Genomic DNA, 17,158 nt, shown 5'->3' on the forward strand with positions numbered 1-17,158 from the left:
TACAAAAACGATTCCTCAAACACAGCAAAACGGTGCAGTAGCGAAAAAATTATGATTATCACACCAATAAAAACAAACGGTAATCAAGGTAAAGCATTTCTATGTAAATAATATAAATACAAACATTACATTGAAAACCACAGCAAAATTTTAAATAACTTGTCATAAAAGAAATTCAAACATTTTTTGACTATACCAAAACAATAGTACAAACACAATAAAGGTGGGTTACAAATAATCCTTCATGCCAATAACACAACAAAAGGTATAAAAACGTGAGATTGAAAGCTAAATTAGACGATATATAACAGATCCGAAATAAAATACCATCATACTTGGTATATGTGAAACTGTGGTATATATAAAACACAAATCATAGGAAAGTAGTCAACAACATAGCATCAAGCATCACACAATAAACAATTAATACGTTTCGACGTCTGGGTAATGAATAGTGCGACGTGGGCTTCGGCGAAGTCGACCGTTATTTCGGGAGTTGCAAACGTTATTAAAATTGTTACTCTCGTGATGATTTGCATTTGATCGGTTAGGCCTATTAAAAAAGTAAGCTCCAGTCAAGGGCATGTCTAGTTGCTGGGGGACATCTTCTGGGCAACTAGCTTGATTATAGGAAGGCATCCCTGTATGATGGTCTCCTCTGCTTAGCTTTAGCCTGTTAAAATGTACTCTTAACGTACGTTCGTGGTTGCGAATCAGATAATTTACCGGCGGAAAAGTCTCAACAATTTCGTAGGGTCCTGAATAAGGGAGGTGAAACTTTCGCTTTTCATCTTTTGATATGACAGTGTTTCGCAGCATGACCTTATCTCCTACTTGAAACTCAGCTTGTCTCGATACCGACTTGTCGTAACGTTCTTTCATGGATTGCCGACGTTGGTCGAGTCTCGTTTTCACGACTTCGTGGACAAGTCGCATACGGTCTTGTAAATCGAACATTGCCGATGATGATGGACGACTTGAAGGCTGTCCAGTCATCAAATCTGCTGGTAATCTCAATTCTCGTCCAGTCAGAAGGAAATGTGGAGAAACACCTGTCTCTTCGTGTCGACTGGCGTTATAGGTCGCACAAATTGAGGAGAGGGATTTATCCCAGGATAGTGGATCGCGCTGGACATAATTCTTCATGATGGAAAGGATGGTTCTGTTGGCCCTTTCAACCGCTCCGTTTCCAGAAGGGTGGTATGCTGTAGTTCTTGACTTCTTGCAGCCGAGAAGATCAATAAGCTCTTTAAACAACTGGCTCTCAAAGTTTCCTCCTCGGTCGCTGTGAATCCGCTCCGGAACACCATGAATCGTCATCCAGTTATGATAGAGAACAAATGCTGTTTCTTGGGCTGTCTGTGATGGCATAGACCAAGCCTGCATATATTTAGTGTACATATCAGTGGCTACCAGTATGTAACGATTTCCTGAATGTGTCACAGGAAGTCCTCCAAGGACGTCAATCTCTATTCTTTGCATCGGCTCCAACTCCTCGGAAGGTACCAAGGGCGCTCTTGGTGTTTTAGAAGGAGCTTTACGTAAATCACAGAGTGTGCAACGCTCACAATACTCACGGACATCCGTTTTCCAGCGTGGCCAGTAAAATCGTCTTGAAACTCTTTCAGCTGTTCTATCAACACCCATGTGTCCTCCTCCATGTGATGCGTCATGTAACTCTTTCAGGACTCTCGGACGCATTTCTTTAGGAACCAGTAGCTGAAGACGTTTTCCTTCCAGTGTGTCTTCCAGACTGCGGTACAAGCACTGGTGTACTAAAAAAAACTCTCCAAACAAAGACCAGTAATGTCGAACCTCACTGCTCAACTTCTTAATTTTCTTAAAAGGGGGTCTTGCACCGGATCTAATCCAACCTAGTACTACGAAAAGATGTTCGTCGGACATTTGAGCTTGTGAAATTTGATCAGGAGTCCAACCGAAACCCTCACGAAGATCAATACTTAAAACACTTTCCGTCGAGGTCTTACAGGTTTCAAAGTTTTCTTCAAATTCAAACGGATACCTCTCAGGATTCACTTCGACGCTATTAGAATCACTTGTTTTGCTGCTCTGTGGCCTTCTGCTAAGTGCGTCTGCATTGGAGTGCTTTGATCCAGAGCGATGTATTAATTTAAAATCAAAATCAGCCAATATTTCAAACCAGCGCGCACATTGACCGTATGTCTCTTTTGCTGTCCACAGCCACCGTAACGAAGCGTGGTCCGTGCGAAGAAGAAAAGGTGTGCCAAGATAACAACGAAATTTCTGCACCCCATAAACAATTGCCAGGAGTTCCTTCCTCGTGGTGGAATAATTTCTTTCTGCTTTCGTTAAAGACCTACTTGCGTATGAAACTGGGTGCTCTTCACCATCTACAATCTGTGACAAAACACAGCCGAGCGAAAAATTTGAAGCATCTGTATCGAGGATGAACTGCTGCGTAAAGTCCGGGTATCTCAATACTGGGTTTGTCACGAGTGCGTCTTTCAACAAGTTGAATGAGTGTAAACATTTATCATTCCAGCCGAACTGTTTTTGAGGCTTCGTCAAATCGTACAGTGGGGCCGCAATTTTGGAAAAATCTCTGACAAACTTGCGATAGTATGATGCGAGTCCCAAAAACTGCCTTACATCCTTTATCGACGAGGGCACAGGCCAATTGGAAACCGCAGAGATTTTCTCCGGATCGCAGGATACACCAGATTTTGAAACTACATGACCCAAGAATCTAACTTCTTCTTTGAACAAATTGCATTTAGTCGGTTTAAGTTTGAGGCCACCTGCAACTAATCGGGAAAGCACGTCGTCCAAGTTGCGCAGATGATCTTGAAAGGTGCGTGCATATATAATGATGTCATCCAGGTAAGCCAATGCACCATTCCATTCAACCCCATCGAGCACAATCCGCATCAAGTGCTGAAACGTGGCAGGTGCGTTTGCTAGTCCGAACCGCATAACATTAAAATCGAATAAACCTCGATGACAAGTAAACGCTGTCTTTTCACGGTCGCCTTCACTCATCGGTATTTGCCAGTAACCAGATTTAAGGTCTAGTGTGGTGAAATATTTGCACCCCGAGAGTTGATCCAAACTGTCATCGATCCGTGGCAAAGGAAAACTATGCTTCTTAGTGCAATTATATATTGACAGCCCTGTAGTCAATGCAAAACCTCGTATTACCGTCCTTCTTTTTTACCAACACAACTGGGCTAGACCAAGGCGATTGTGAGTGACTAATAACGTTATCATTTAACATGTCCTTTAGCAACTCATCTACCTTTCGTTTGTTTTCTTCTGACATTCTTCTCGGGTGTTGGCGTATGGGTGCAGCGTCTTCCGTGTCGATACTGTGAGTAAGAATATTGGTTTTGCCAAGATCACGTTTAGAGAGTGAAAACGCAGCTTTCCGTCTTCGAATTACTTCGATTACAGCTTCCCGCTCAACATCGGACAAATTAAGATCATTTAGATGCAGTTGTTCAACGAGAGACGACACGTCATCATCGGTCGCTGGCTTGTCAACCTCTTCCGATATACAACATAATGAGTAGGCATTAATGTACGAAACATTTTCGCCAACAATTGGTATTAAATCTGCAACAGTTGTCCCAGCCGGAATGCATTTGCTTTTATTCGTAAAATTGGCAAGTCTAACTGGCACCAAATTTTCCTTAGTTTTTGTTACGTAGTTTGCGCCTAAGATTTCGTATTTGTCTAGTAGGCTTTCAGATCTCTGTATAAAAACGTTGTTAGACTTGGACTTTGTCGGGCGTTTAACACTACAGGGCAGCACAACCTCAGTAAACGCGGGGATAAGCAGTGACTCAATTAATGCAATCGATGAACTGTGCAAAATACCTGGTTCTCTCAATAGTGGTAATGTTCCTCCACCAGCCTTGAGTGTCATCACATCATAGTCAACGATGCAACCATGGTCTTGAAGAAAATCCAAACCCAGAATGCAAGACTCCGACAAGTTTTCCGCAACAAAAACGTCGCGAGTGGCCTCTATTCCGGCAACGGTGAAGTTTAGCTTTGCTTTTCCTGCCATCGCGATAACGGTTCCGCTTGCGCCAATAAATCGAACATTTGAAGGGCAGTCATTTAAATCTTGAGCGGAACATTGTTGGAAAGCCAAATGGGATATGACGGTAATTGATGCACCAGTGTCAACAAGCGCAAACAAGGGCTTACCATTAATGATAACGTTAACGTACCTATGTTGTTCTGCAGAGACGGTATGTAGGTTGTAAGTGACCAATTCTCGTTCTGGCTGTGGTGATGGATTCAGGGGCGGACACCTGTGCCCGCCCCGTTGGCGTTTCCCTGGCGGTTGCGTTGAAGACAATATCGACTGATGTGTCCTCTTTCTCCGCATGTAAAACACGTGCGTGATTCCCGGGGGCGAAAGGGATGATTGTGGTTAAGACGAGACCTCCGCGATATCTCCGATAGTGATTCACGCAAGGTGTCAACTTCCTGCCGCAGACCCTGGATCATTTGCTTCATTTCCTCGCAAGCTGATGGGACCTGCTCGATTGGCTGTATTTTGGAAACGTGTTGTTGCACATGCGCTGGTTCCATCATCAATAGCTTTTTGACAGCATCTAAAAACTTTGGACACTGCACCTCCATGTTGCACGTGACCAGCCTTTCTGCTTCATGTTTGTTACGCAGTCCAGCTATTAAAGCGTTATACAAGACGTCATTCTTCGTACCTTCATCTTCCGGTTTCGGGTATGCAATTGCTCCGAAATTGACAAGGGCGTTGACGTAACTTCGATTCGTTTCGCCGAGAGCTTGGGCTCTTTGTATAAGCTGCTGTTTAGCCTTGTTACGTCGAAGCGAGCAACAAGTAACTTCCTCAGCTTTGGACTTTAGTTCTTCATAGTTCATGGTGCCTAACCGTGCTCCGTTGCATATCATTTCCAGCTTAACATCTTCCGGTAAACTCACCATAAAAGCATGTTTTCGAGCAGCTGCTGTTGCGTCCACACTGTCGCAGAAACTTTCAAACGTTGATAAAAACGAGATAAAACTTTCTCCAAGTTCAAACTTCGGAGGAGAGCAAAAAAAATTCATCTTGGATAAAACTCGGTCACCCTCTTGCTTCACGTTTTTTAACTGCAGGTCCTGCCGTGCTCGCCAAATGTTACCGGCCTTTTCTTATGCTGGTTCGAATAGACCTGCAGTTAAACTGTAGAATTGTATTTGATAAAATAAAGGGTAAAAACAGGCACGTCTGCTCACAGCTCAGGCAACGGTAAAACTGACACGTTCGCCAACTATCAAGGCGCAATTACAAACATCAGCGCCTCCGGCCGAAGGCAGAAACGCAAGGCACAAACACGTCAACCGAGCATAACACACGTAACACGTAATTCAGGAAGCTTGAATAAACATATGAAATGAGTGACTGTTAAGAGATTTTGTATCATAATTAAATGACAGGTTTTATTCCTAAATAAGTTGGAAGATTTTTTAAGGTTTGAAGGAAAACTGCAGGAAATTTTTCAAAGCATCTCTCAATGGAGAAAATTGCTTGAAAATTCGATCTTATTCAAATCGATACAACATGGGTGATCTTGTTCAAGCAGCTGAAACTTTCATTTCTAAAAATCTCGGAGCAGTTTTAAAAAGTGCAGATTTTCTTGAGCTTGGAGTTGATGATGTCAAGGCTATGTTGAAGTTGGAAAGTGATGAAATAAACTTAGAATTGGAATGTTTTTGACTTATAATGATTTGTATGCAGTATCTAAATCAAACAATTTGTTTTGATAGTTTTTACATCATTGTGTGAAATGCGGTGATTGCAAGAAGCTAATTGTAATGCACACTTTCATGTTAGAAATGTTACACTGCGGTATATTATTTACATTTCCAGAAATTGTGCATTACCCTGTGCTCTATTTATAAATGAAAGTGAAGAGGCATTGCTAAAGTTGTCTGTTTTTAGACAAAGCATAAGATGTAGGCTGGCTCATATATGCATGAATGGCCTTGAATGTTTGTTACAAGATTTTGCAAGACACTTCTTATCTCGAATAAACTAACGAGATTTAAATTTTCAAATATTTTTGGCAGTTAATATAATTTCGCTATTAAGTTAAGACAATAAATCAAAATATTAAATGGCGTTGTTCAAACTATCTGCAATGTTTCATTTCTTCAACCAATTTTTGACCATTCTTAGCTTTAACATACATCATATCATATATTTGAGATAATATAATAGTACATATGATGTCACCCTAACCTTGATTAAATTTCAGGATTCGATCGATGAGGACAAGTACAGGAGTGTAGTTGCTTGGGCACTTCATGATTTGGATGAAAGACGGAAAAACTTCAGTGATTTGTTTCATCTCATTCAACTGGAAAATTTATCGAAAGATTTTTTAATAAAGTTTGTTCAAAAGGAGGTACCTTGCATAAATTTTTGCACACATTGCTTATTTCTTTGCATCATCATGCATCATGCACCAAGTTTTGTGTTAATTTTTGAAAGAAATTAAAAATTGTTATAGGGTTGACGTGTAGTACTGCTACTTTATGTTACGAGTCAATGTTGAAAAATTTAAGTTTAAAAATGTTTTTGTTTGCAAAAAGGCGCACATGGCGACAAAGTATATTTTCGTAATATGTAAAGTACTTACATGGTTCAATTTTAATTATTTAGAAACTGGTTTGCAACTCCACAGATTGCATGCAACTTCTTGTGAAATCACTCGTTTCTCGACTTTCTGGTTCTCCAGGTTTTAAAACAAAACCAGGTGAGAGAGCGGTTAATCACTTAAATTGTTTTGACATGCGTCCAGTTTTTTGTCAGTGGTTGTCCAGGCTTCTCTGTACATATTGGTTTTCTTAAAATAAAATTTGTTTGTATCTAACCCTGTATAATGTTTCATGGTTTTGACAGTGCATAAAATTATAAGGCTTTGATGAAAGCTTTGAAATAAGCTGTACATTAATATAAGTTAACTCTTTGCTAAACAAAATTATGGCAATATTGAGCTGTTGAACCAATAATATTTAATATACTGGACCAGGATGGTAATGATTAAGCGATTAGTGGTAGTAGCAACAGCAGCAGTAGATTTAACAACTGAATTTCTTTGTTGTAACAATGCTTGAAACCAAATACTACTAATCGAATACATTTTTCTAGGTCAGTCTGATGAGATACTTATGATTGGTGGCTTGAACTGCCCACAAAGTGTTGTCAAGTTCAACACCAAGACAAACCAGTGGAGTAACATGCCGGTATGTTTGCTTTATAAATGAATTTGTTTCAATTAAGAAGTGTGATTGTGATGTCATATACATATATGCTTGTTGTCACGGTATTGTGACACTTTGCAATGAGTTGAAAGCATAATTTGTTCCTCTGTGTCTGTGTGTTCATGGCCAAGTGTGACTCAAGATAAGATCGTTATGTTTTCTGTCAGTAACAATTGGATCGGGCAGATTTCTCTCATAAGTAAATATAAAATAAACTTTTATTCAAGAGATAAACAGATGAAGTTCGAACTGAAATATTTTTTCAATTTGTTGTGGTTGCAGAGCAAAGTCATCAAAGCAATTAATTAATGCAATTATTAGAACAATTAAAACAAAGCAATTATTATGCAAATGATTAAAAACGTGAAAAGCGGCGAGAATGATCGAATTTAGAAAAGTGTCCAAGTGAAACAACTGCTTTGAGAAAAAACCATGTTGCTGCTTGCACTAGATCAGCGGTTTCCAATCTTTTTACACCACAGACCTGTTTCATGCAAACTAATCGTTGCGCGGATCGACAAAGCTAGTTTAAACATATAACAATGAGACGGGCACAAATTTGTTGATACGCAAACTCAAGTACACCCTTATACGGTGTTATTTCGAATTTACCGGAAAATTTTTTCTGTCTAATATAACTGTCTACTTTTAACAACGTGCTTTGCCTTCTTAACAAACACTCAGGTTTTTGTTGAAAAACACAGCATTGGAAACCACCGAAATGCGCTCCGAAAAGGCAAAACTCCATCCATGCTGCTCGTCTTGCTCCTGCCATTGTGAGTAATGGAGCAAAGTTTAAGATCATTGTTTTGTCACATTGTCTATTGTTAAAAATAAATGTAAATGACGTTTGTTGCCCGGCGAGTTGCTCATGCACGTTCAAATTTTACCTCTTTAAGCGAGTGTTAACTTAATTTGGATAAAATAGTGTTACCGGCTTTTTCCTAGTACTGGTTCGAAGAAACCTGCAGTTAACTATAGGATTGTATTTCAAAAACGATGAAAACTAGGCACGTCTACACAACCGTACCCGTATCGGTAGAATCTCATCATCACTCGTTGTAGCAACAGACAAGGCGCAGACAAATCGACAAGCGCTTTCATCCGGAGGCAGACAAGACTGCGGAATGACAAATCAAGCGTAAAACAACGTAACAATTACTAGTGCCAATAGATAGTAACAAGTAGTAACAAGGTAGACAAGTAACAACGTAACAATAGAATTGACGGAGAAGCAAGAATATATTGAAATGTTAAAGTGTTTTAATTATCGCGAAAAACTATTTTATGTTCAAAACACAATAATCATTTTGAATTGACAAGCTGCTAAGAAGAGTGAATGTTAAAGTTACGAGCTAACAAACATTCCTTGCGTTCGTGGAATGCCGTAGATTGTTGTTTCTTGATCGAATCAATTGTTATGAATTGTCGCTTGCAGAAAGTTTATACCTGTGTTGTTATGTGCCACTGTACAATCCTCTCAACCACAAAACTTTATTGACCATGTCCATGGGCCATGATTTATTCATATTGTATTGTTACCTGCAGATAGTTTTTATACTTAAGTCTGGCCAGTCCATCTCCATTAATAACATCATATCCAGTATTTAGTTGACATTTTTAGTAAATTCACTTCAGTTGATGTTGACTTTATGCAATCATGTTTCATCATACAGGATACAAAAATTGATCGGGGATTTCCATCTGCTGTAAATTACAATCAACAAATTTTTTTGATGGGTGGTTGGCCACTGCTTGTTCCTTACTACAACTCTGTAGAGATGTTGGACTTGAATGATGAGAATCCAAAGTGGGATAGCAACTTGCCTTCTATGGGAGAAAAGCGAGGTGTATTTGCATCAGCTTTATTGAATGGTAAGTTATTATGACGTGCAAGTTCAAGTTCATGCTAATTATAGACAGTGATGGTGGGCAACCTCTCTTGTCGCTCACGCTCTCGCTCATCGATGAAAAAAGCCGTTATTCGTGCTATATTCGTGTAGGCCTATACCTTCTTTTATAAAGAAAAGAACTCGTTTTGTCGCTCACATTTCCGCTCTTTTTGGCGATTAAAAATATTTTCACTCCAGCTCGTTTCAGGACACCAATCGCATTCGCATGTTGCAAACATCGTATTTGCGTTGTAAAAGCTGTGTCGAACTGTAACTGGAATTTCTTATCATTTATTTGTTGTAAATGTCATAGGAAATTTGATGGAATCACATGCTCTAGAGTTTTGTTTCCGGCACGAAACAAAACTGTTTAGTTTGTTTGTTTGTTTTCAAATTTGTTTAGTTTTTTGTTTGAAGTAAACTTTTGTCAAAGTTGGCAAAGTAAATTGAGAGTTGCCAATCACCAATCGTTCGTTTCCACATTGATAAAACCATACCGGCACCTGCCCGGTGATCGCGGTTTACGTGAAGCAGATACTCGCGTTCTTATTCGCTTATTTTGCTTGATATCGGTCCTTGTTACGTCACAGGTCCACTTTAAAGCACAATAAAATGCACATCATTGATGTTTTCTTATTCTCATTCGTGTTCATGTGTTTGTTGCAACTCCTTGATATTCGTTCTTACGAGCACATGGTCTTCAGAGGAATCCAGACACTTGGATATGTTTCTGAAAGTTTAACTAAACATAGCTGCTTGGCGTTCATCATCACCAACAAATAGTTTGGTCGCAATAACACTTTTTACTTCTTAGCGAGCGAGCGAGCTTAAGCGAGTTCAACTCGTTTCATGAGCGCACTTCTCTCCCGAACCCGAAACACGGATTTTTCTGTCCTTTTCTATTTCTCGAAACCTGGGTTTTAAAATGTTAACATCCGGATTTTTGGACAAATCCAGGAAAACGTTGGCGTTCACAATTTTCAAACATAGCAGAGTCGCTGTATAGTATTTACGCAATTTATTGTTTGATATTTGGTGATTATTTCATCACAATAGTTAGTTTGCGCAAGATTTTTACTGGCAACCTGGGTATTAATTTGTATTGCGTCATAAGCAGGAAAAAAAGAAACTTTGTTAATTTGATTAACAAGCAGAATATAACTTGGCACTTCAGACCTTTTATTTACTTAACACGAGCTTTCGCAAGCTTGAGCTCGCATGATCAGGTGGACTATAAGTTATGAATTGCGAAATATGCAAACAAGTAATAACACACTGGCACACACAGTGTATTCTCTGTAGGGCTTACTCACAACATTAAAACACCATCAACTAAACATTTAAATTACATTTATTATACAAAATCACACATTCATACAATTAAAATGCGTTGATCGCGTAAGTTCTCTCATGTCGTTGAGTATTTATGCTGAGGTTTACTCAAAGTTCATGACAAAATTTGACAACCAAAATGATTGCTGGAGTAAAAGAAAATTGCCGAACTAGTCGAATTTGGCAAAACCGAATTGAACGAACCAGAAAATTTGAAAATATTCACAATTTTGCCTGGATCGACAAAAATGAATTAATAAATTAAACGGAGACGAATTGTGCAAATTTCACTATATTACAATGATGTTGATTTTACCTTAATTTTGAGTTGATTTTCGCAAAAAGTTCGTTTTTCTCAAAACTCAAAAACCGGGTTCATCACTTATGCCCGGAACTCGGTTGTTGAAATTTCGTCCCGAATTGGAAACTACTTTTCTCTCGTTTAAAAAAGTGAAAAATGAAAACGATTTCCGCGTCTGTCTGGTCGCTTTCTTCAGAAAAAAATGTGGCGTTTAGGAATTTTAGAAATTTATTTTACTTCAGGTCCAGACGATGGTCCAGTGTTGTTGCTGAACTTTGATAAACGTTTCAACTTACCAGGAATTAACTCATGTAAATAAATATCAAAACGAGTAGAAATATTTACCCGCACGTGACACGCGTCGCTGGCTTGACTCGACTCACTTAGGCTTACTCATGTAAAAAGGTTGATGACGTGTCACAAAGAAAAGCGCAGAAACAAACGACGTGGTCTTTTGTGTCCAAGAGTTTAATCGATGCAAAACGCAGCTCAGAGAATAGAAGATCAACCTGCGGGTTATGTTGCGATGTCTTGAAAATTTATATTAACTGTTGCTTGATGAATCTTTTTTCGAGTGGAGCCATATTTTATTTAATCATCTGCGTGGAGTCGCTTTGCTTTTTATACATTTCATTAATATCATTGCCCAGTGACCCAGTGATATCTAAGTGAAAGGCAAATTCAAAAACAAACTTGTTTTAAATCAAGTATTAGTTGTGAGTAAATATACTGTTGAAAGGATTTGTGCTGATATACTGTAGTGATTAAGCAGTTATTGCCACAAATCAATGGTAAACACCGCCTAGTTCTTGCTTATTGTGACGTAGATGGCGGCCATTATAGTATTACGTCACAATGAAAAAATCAACGGGTATAACTGAGATATTTAAATCAAGTATCAACAGAATATTTTATGTTACTGACAAACAAAATAAGGCATCATAATAGATTGCTTTGTAACAGGAATGTTTTGCGTGATATAAGGCGAAGCGAACTTAATCTTCATTTTTGTTGCTACCCTAGTCCAGTAGTGATAACTGTGGTGTGGTCACATTATGATGTGATCAGCGAAACATGCGACGTGAAATGCGTAAACGTTTGCGTGGTATCTACGCAACATTACAAAAGGAATTTAATTTCATTTCAAAAAAATATAAAATACGAGACCAGTAGTAAATATAAACTGAATCGTTTTTTACACGCGCCACAGATAACATGCAAACCTTTACTCATTTGACGTCGCATGCTTCGCTGATCATGCAGACGTCATATCGAACTAGCCCAGTGCGTAGGATTTAAAGCATAAAAACATACAAACTGGGAAAACGTTTTTCAATACTTTCGGCACGACCTGCTTCACAGAACGCTTGTACACTTGTATAAAAAGAATAAAAGCAGCAGGACAATTAGCATTGTTACGTAAACGCCATTGAAAACATATTTACATTCAAACCTTAACTCGGTGAGAGTCTGGTCCGTTCATTACGCTTTAGCTAGCCTAGCACTACTATAGTATACCACACTTAATTGAAACCCTATTCATGAAGCATACATCCGCCTTCTCCATCATACCAGTAGGCCGAAATTGCGACATAAATTTGGCAATAACTGCTCAACTACTACGTATTATTGAATATTCTTTCTGCAGCATTCTTACCGACAACTATTCACCCTTTTCCAAATACCGTCGAAGAGGCAAAATATTTTCGATCGCTTATACTTAACGATGAAAATTATCAACTCGCTTTGATTCATTTTTAAGTTGTTTTAAGCGTTTTTGGATTCGGACTGTAAAGATTAAGCCGCCCAGTTGGGCAGCATATGCATTCATATACAGGACGAAAAAAATATTAAAAATATGCTCTTTAGTTTTTATTTCACAGTAATTTAAATCTTACGTACTGGGCAAGTTCGATACGAAGTCACGTTACGTGGTCAGCAAAGCACGTGAAGTGAATACGTAAGAGATTTGTTGCTTCATCAACTTGACATGGATTGTTCTAGATCCATGATGGTTTGTCTGATGCTGGGTACTAGGTTTGGATCGACAAGGGACAGATGAAAGGAAATATCTATGAGAAAATGGGGCAAGCAGTCGATAATGCTCACGTGGTTCTGATGTTCCTTTCTCCTAACTACGAGACAAGCGAAAATTGTATACGGGAATCTTCGCTCACAACTGATTTGGCAAAAAAGATCGTCCCAATTCGAGTCCTTCCTGATGAATACCAGCTTATAACCAGGCTTCGTGAGTATGATAATCTACGATATATGTAGATCTATAATCTATGATAATCTATAGGAATATCATCAATCGTAATAAGCTGCCTGAACCTGTCCATCTAAGCAATAAATTCTTGCCTTTTTTTCTACATAACTAAAGATGGCGTTTAATTGTTCTAATATTTTTTATTTTGTTCCCTTGTTGACCTCATTTCTGAGGAGAAATTAATGTGGTCGCCTTTTATTAGGAGTTAGTTATCCCTAAAGTTTTTGGTCAGCTTTTTCTTGTTAGTTTTATGAGTGCAACGTTGCCATAAATTGCTCATTTCAACATTTTGCTGTTATACCAATGTTGATAATTGCAGGTTTGCTGACACAAGGCTTGACCTACTACAACTTCAACAATGGATCCTTTGATGACAATTTCAACCAACTTCTTCATGAGATAGGTGAGTTTTGCCTTGAAATATTACTTTCTTCAAATTTCCCAGATACTTTGTACATATTGCCAACTGAAAACCCCAACTTCTTTTGGATTTATTTAAATTGTATATGGAGGACACTACGACCTAAACTGTAAACGGTCTTTGTAGATTAATCAATCATCGACTCGGTATAGATGTTGATAATAGCAGAATAATAATATTTGTGCATGTGTATACTATTATTTGATGATCAGTGGATGACTACTTCTATCAGTATATGCTTGAAAATATACATCAACTACTTTGGTTAAGGTTTGTTTTTATTTTTTGTTTTGTTTTAGAATCCATTCCTGGTATAGAAATGACAAGAAAAGTGGAAACTAAACTTCGTAAAATGAAAATTGCAGAAGTTCCCGGTAATAAGTTATTTTTTAACATGGTAACAACATTTTTAAGTTATTACTTCTGTTAACAACTAAATAACTAAAACTCAAACTGATTCACCAACAAATAGAAACAAAATCCTTTATTGTTTGTGAATAAATTTCATTGATATCTCAAATCAAAGGTGAATACTTACTCTACATCTTAATTGCTGTCCCCAGAGAGTGAAATCTAAATCATCATGTACAAAATTTTCAATCAAGATAACAAAGTTCGACAAAAAGCGACTAAACTAATCCAGACTTTTTTCTAAAACGGTTTAATGTCGATTGCTTGTTTAGGCTGCATTAGTGTTCATTAAAAAACAGTTCTATCGAACTCTTTTTTTGTTTTTGTGTTTACTTAAATTGAATTATTTCGGTTTCCTTTCAACTTCAACCACTACACAGACACTGGCTGTTGTATATTAGATTGTTAACTTTATGCAAGATTTTTTTACCTTTGTTACAAATCAGGAATAACAAATCAATCAAGAAGCTGTAAAAGAAAATGTGCTATTTAATCTCCCTCCTTATTGTCAAGCATTATGTTGATGACGCAATAAAGGATGCTAGATTTGACGCAAATATCGATTTGATAAAATAATCTTTCCTTCCCGTGTTCTGAAAAATCATTCGCGTATCGACTTTATGATAAAAGTTTCATATGCGCCTGTGTTAAACTCACTAATGCTGCAAAGGTGGAAACCATGAGGAGATATTTAATGAAAACTCCAACCGTGGTTATAATATTTGGTCACAACCAATGCCATCACGTCACTATTGGGAACATATTGACCGCGTTCTTGACGTTGATAATGACAAGAGGAAAAATAAGCTTATTCTACACAGTACTTCGAGTTAAACAAATTTAAGTTCGTGACCTAGTGAGATCCGAGTTAATGATCTTTCAGTGTTTGCTGTAATTTCTTTAACAGATCAGTCTGATGAGATACTTGTCATTGGTAGATCGGGTTGTCCACAAAGTGTTGTCAAGTTCAACACCAAGACAAAGCAGTGGAGTAAAATGCCGGTATGTTTGCGTTTTAAATGCTTTGGTTTACAACAAGCGAAGTCTTTATACTGTCATAGACATACGTCCTTTTTTCACAGCATTGTGGCACTTACAAAAAAGTTAAATGCCAACAATGTTCATCTGTTTGGTCATGACCAATTCTAACCTTAGAATAGGTGGCGTCTTTTTATCAAAAACACCTGGCACAGAAAGATGTCACCAACAAGAATTAAAACTAAAATAAACCAGTTTTCCAAAAGTTTGAAAAATGGCGAGAATTCTCGAATTTGAATGCAAAGTTCCAAGTGAAGCGACTGTGTGGAGGCAAACCCATGTTGCTGTTTGTAGCAGATCCATTGACCCCAACATGCCACTCAGGCATTTCCACTTTAAATTTACGTTTTGTTGCGTGTTTGATTTTATCGCTGCATCAAGACATGTTTTCTTTTCAACTTTGCTATTTTATTATCTTTACCATTTCACTTATTACTAGGTCACCTATGTCCAACCCAAATACCTTAGTGGAATTAATTAAAAAACAAAACCAAAATGGAAAACCGTCGAAATGGCTCAGAGAAAGCAAAACTCCACCTCGCTCCACTCTGCTCGTCTTGCTCTTGCCATTGTGAGAAATGGAGCAAAGTCTAAGATCATTTATTTGTCACAATGTCTTTTGTTACAAATAAATGTAAATGACATTTGGTGCCCGGCAAGATGCTCATGCACCTTCAAATTTTGCCTCCTTACTCGAGTATGAACTTAATTGGGGCAAAATAGAATTGCCGAAACAACAATAATATACGTTACCACGTTAAAGTGTTTTAATTATCGCGAATAACCATTTTATTTTAAAAGCACAAAATTCATTTATGAGTTGGCAAGCTGCTAAGAAGAGTGGATGTTAAAGTTATGAGCTAACAAACATTCTTTGCGGTCGTGGAATGTCGTGGATTGTTGTTTCTTGATCGAATCGATTGTTATGAATTGTCGCCTGCAGAAAGTTTATACCTGTGTTGTTATGTGCCACTGTACAATCCCCTCAACCACATAACTTTATTGACCATGTCCATTGGCCATCATTTATTCATGTTGTGTTGTTACCTGCAGATAGTTTTTGTACCAAGCCATCTCCACTAATAACATCATATCCAGTATTTAGTTGATATTGTTAGTAAATTCACTTCAGTTGATGTTGACTTTATGCAATAATGTTTCATCATACAGGATACAAACACTGCTCGGAGATATCCATCTGCTGTAAATTACAATCAACAAATTATATTGATGGCTGGTGGTAAAGGAATGATTAGTACTTACTACAACTCTGTTGAGATGTTGGACTTGAATGATGAGAATCCAAAGTGGGATAGCAACTTGCCTGCTATGGGAAAAAAGCGATGTAACTTTGCATCAGCTTTATTGAATGGTAAGTTATTAAACTATCATAACAATAATATAGTTAATAAGTTATTATGGCGTGCAAGTTCAAGTTCCTGGAAGTTATAGACAGTGATGGTGGGCAACCTCTCTTGTCTCTCACGCTCTCCCTCGCTGAAAAAAGGCTTTTATTCGCGCTTATCTTCTTTTATAAAGAAAAGAACTCGTTTTGTCGCTCACGTTTCCGCTCTTTTTGGCGATTAAAAATATTTTCACTCCGGCTCGTTTCAAGACACCAATCGCATTCGTATGTTGCAAACATCGTATTTGCGTTGTAAAATGTGAGTCCAACTGCAGCTGTAATTGCCTATCATTTATTTGTTGTAAACGGCCTAGGAAATTTAATGGAATCACATGCTGAAGAGTTTTCGGGCACACTTGCCGTAAATGATTAATAGACGATTTGAGTTTTAAGACGCTTCAACGATTGTAGATGCCGATGTTTAACAAATTAACCTTCTACACTTTCAAACAGTGTTGCGCTTAATTGACAATAAGTAAAACACTTATGTAATTACGTAACGGAGCTGCTGTTACGAACGTTTGTTACATGTTATTAAATTTCGTTAATACGCGAGGAATTAGGCGAGGATCCGTCGTCTTCCTCCAGTCACTCAGCTTGTCTTTTTACGTTTGCTGATTAATTTGTTTTAAATTTGAAATTTTATTTTTATTTGGTCTGGATTTGAAATTGTTCACCAGAACCACTGAACAGGAGCAAGCTTACTTAAATGCCTTGCCCAAGGAGATTACTATGGTAGGATAGCGCCATCGAGTGTCGAACCAGGCGCATAATTGCGATTCTGTGCTCCACCACTCACTAATGTTGT

At 38.0% G+C, this 17,158-nt stretch overlaps 3 protein-coding genes across 3 annotated transcripts; 2 read left to right on the plus strand and 1 right to left on the minus strand.

Annotated features, from left to right (window-relative positions):
• Window positions 1-3,510: 3,510 nt before the first annotated feature.
• LOC143458871 (uncharacterized) lies at window positions 3,511-5,260 on the minus strand. The gene is made up of 2 exons (XM_076955757.1): window positions 4,218-5,260; window positions 3,511-4,110 (listed from the first exon to the last, which is right to left on the minus strand). Exon 1 carries the CDS (start codon window positions 5,080-5,082, stop codon window positions 4,288-4,290), a length of 795 nt encoding a protein of 264 aa, XP_076811872.1. The 5' UTR covers window positions 5,083-5,260; the 3' UTR covers window positions 3,511-4,110; window positions 4,218-4,287.
• A 315-nt stretch (window positions 5,261-5,575) lies between these two features.
• LOC143459620 (kelch-like protein 12) lies at window positions 5,576-9,774 on the plus strand. The gene is made up of 6 exons (XM_076956836.1): window positions 5,576-5,677; window positions 6,273-6,422; window positions 6,680-6,773; window positions 7,169-7,263; window positions 8,958-9,156; window positions 9,764-9,774. The coding sequence occupies exons 1-6, from the start codon at window positions 5,576-5,578 to the stop codon at window positions 9,772-9,774; spliced, it is 651 nt and encodes a 216-aa protein (XP_076812951.1).
• Window positions 9,775-12,826: 3,052 nt separating this feature from the next.
• On the plus strand, window positions 12,827-16,723 carry LOC143459621 (uncharacterized). Its single transcript, XM_076956837.1, has 6 exons — window positions 12,827-13,054; window positions 13,395-13,478; window positions 13,796-13,870; window positions 14,815-14,909; window positions 16,116-16,317; window positions 16,665-16,723. Exons 1-6 carry the CDS (start codon window positions 12,865-12,867, stop codon window positions 16,721-16,723), a joined length of 705 nt encoding a protein of 234 aa, XP_076812952.1. The 5' UTR covers window positions 12,827-12,864.
• Window positions 16,724-17,158: the final 435 nt, after the last annotated feature.

This window comes from Clavelina lepadiformis, chromosome 5 (genome assembly GCF_947623445.1).
Source record: "Clavelina lepadiformis chromosome 5, kaClaLepa1.1, whole genome shotgun sequence".
In the NCBI taxonomy this organism is placed as follows: domain Eukaryota; kingdom Metazoa; phylum Chordata; class Ascidiacea; order Aplousobranchia; family Clavelinidae; genus Clavelina; species Clavelina lepadiformis.

Coding starts and splice junctions, on each gene's coding strand:
- LOC143458871 (XM_076955757.1), bottom strand. CDS start 5,082: ATGAATTTTTTTTGCTCTCCTCCGAAGTTTGAACTTGGAGAAAGTTTT.
- LOC143459621 (XM_076956837.1), top strand. CDS start 12,865: ATGAAAGGAAATATCTATGAGAAAATGGGGCAAGCAGTCGATAATGCT. Junction 13,055..13,394: donor CCAGCTTATAACCAGGCTTC/GTGAGTATGATA, acceptor TGATAATTGCAG/GTTTGCTGACACAAGGCTTG. Junction 14,910..16,115: donor AGCAGTGGAGTAAAATGCCG/GTATGTTTGCGT, acceptor TTCATCATACAG/GATACAAACACTGCTCGGAG.
- LOC143459620 (XM_076956836.1), top strand. CDS start 5,576: ATGGGTGATCTTGTTCAAGCAGCTGAAACTTTCATTTCTAAAAATCTC. Junction 5,678..6,272: donor TTGGAGTTGATGATGTCAAG/GCTATGTTGAAG, acceptor ATTAAATTTCAG/GATTCGATCGATGAGGACAA. Junction 7,264..8,957: donor ACCAGTGGAGTAACATGCCG/GTATGTTTGCTT, acceptor TTCATCATACAG/GATACAAAAATTGATCGGGG.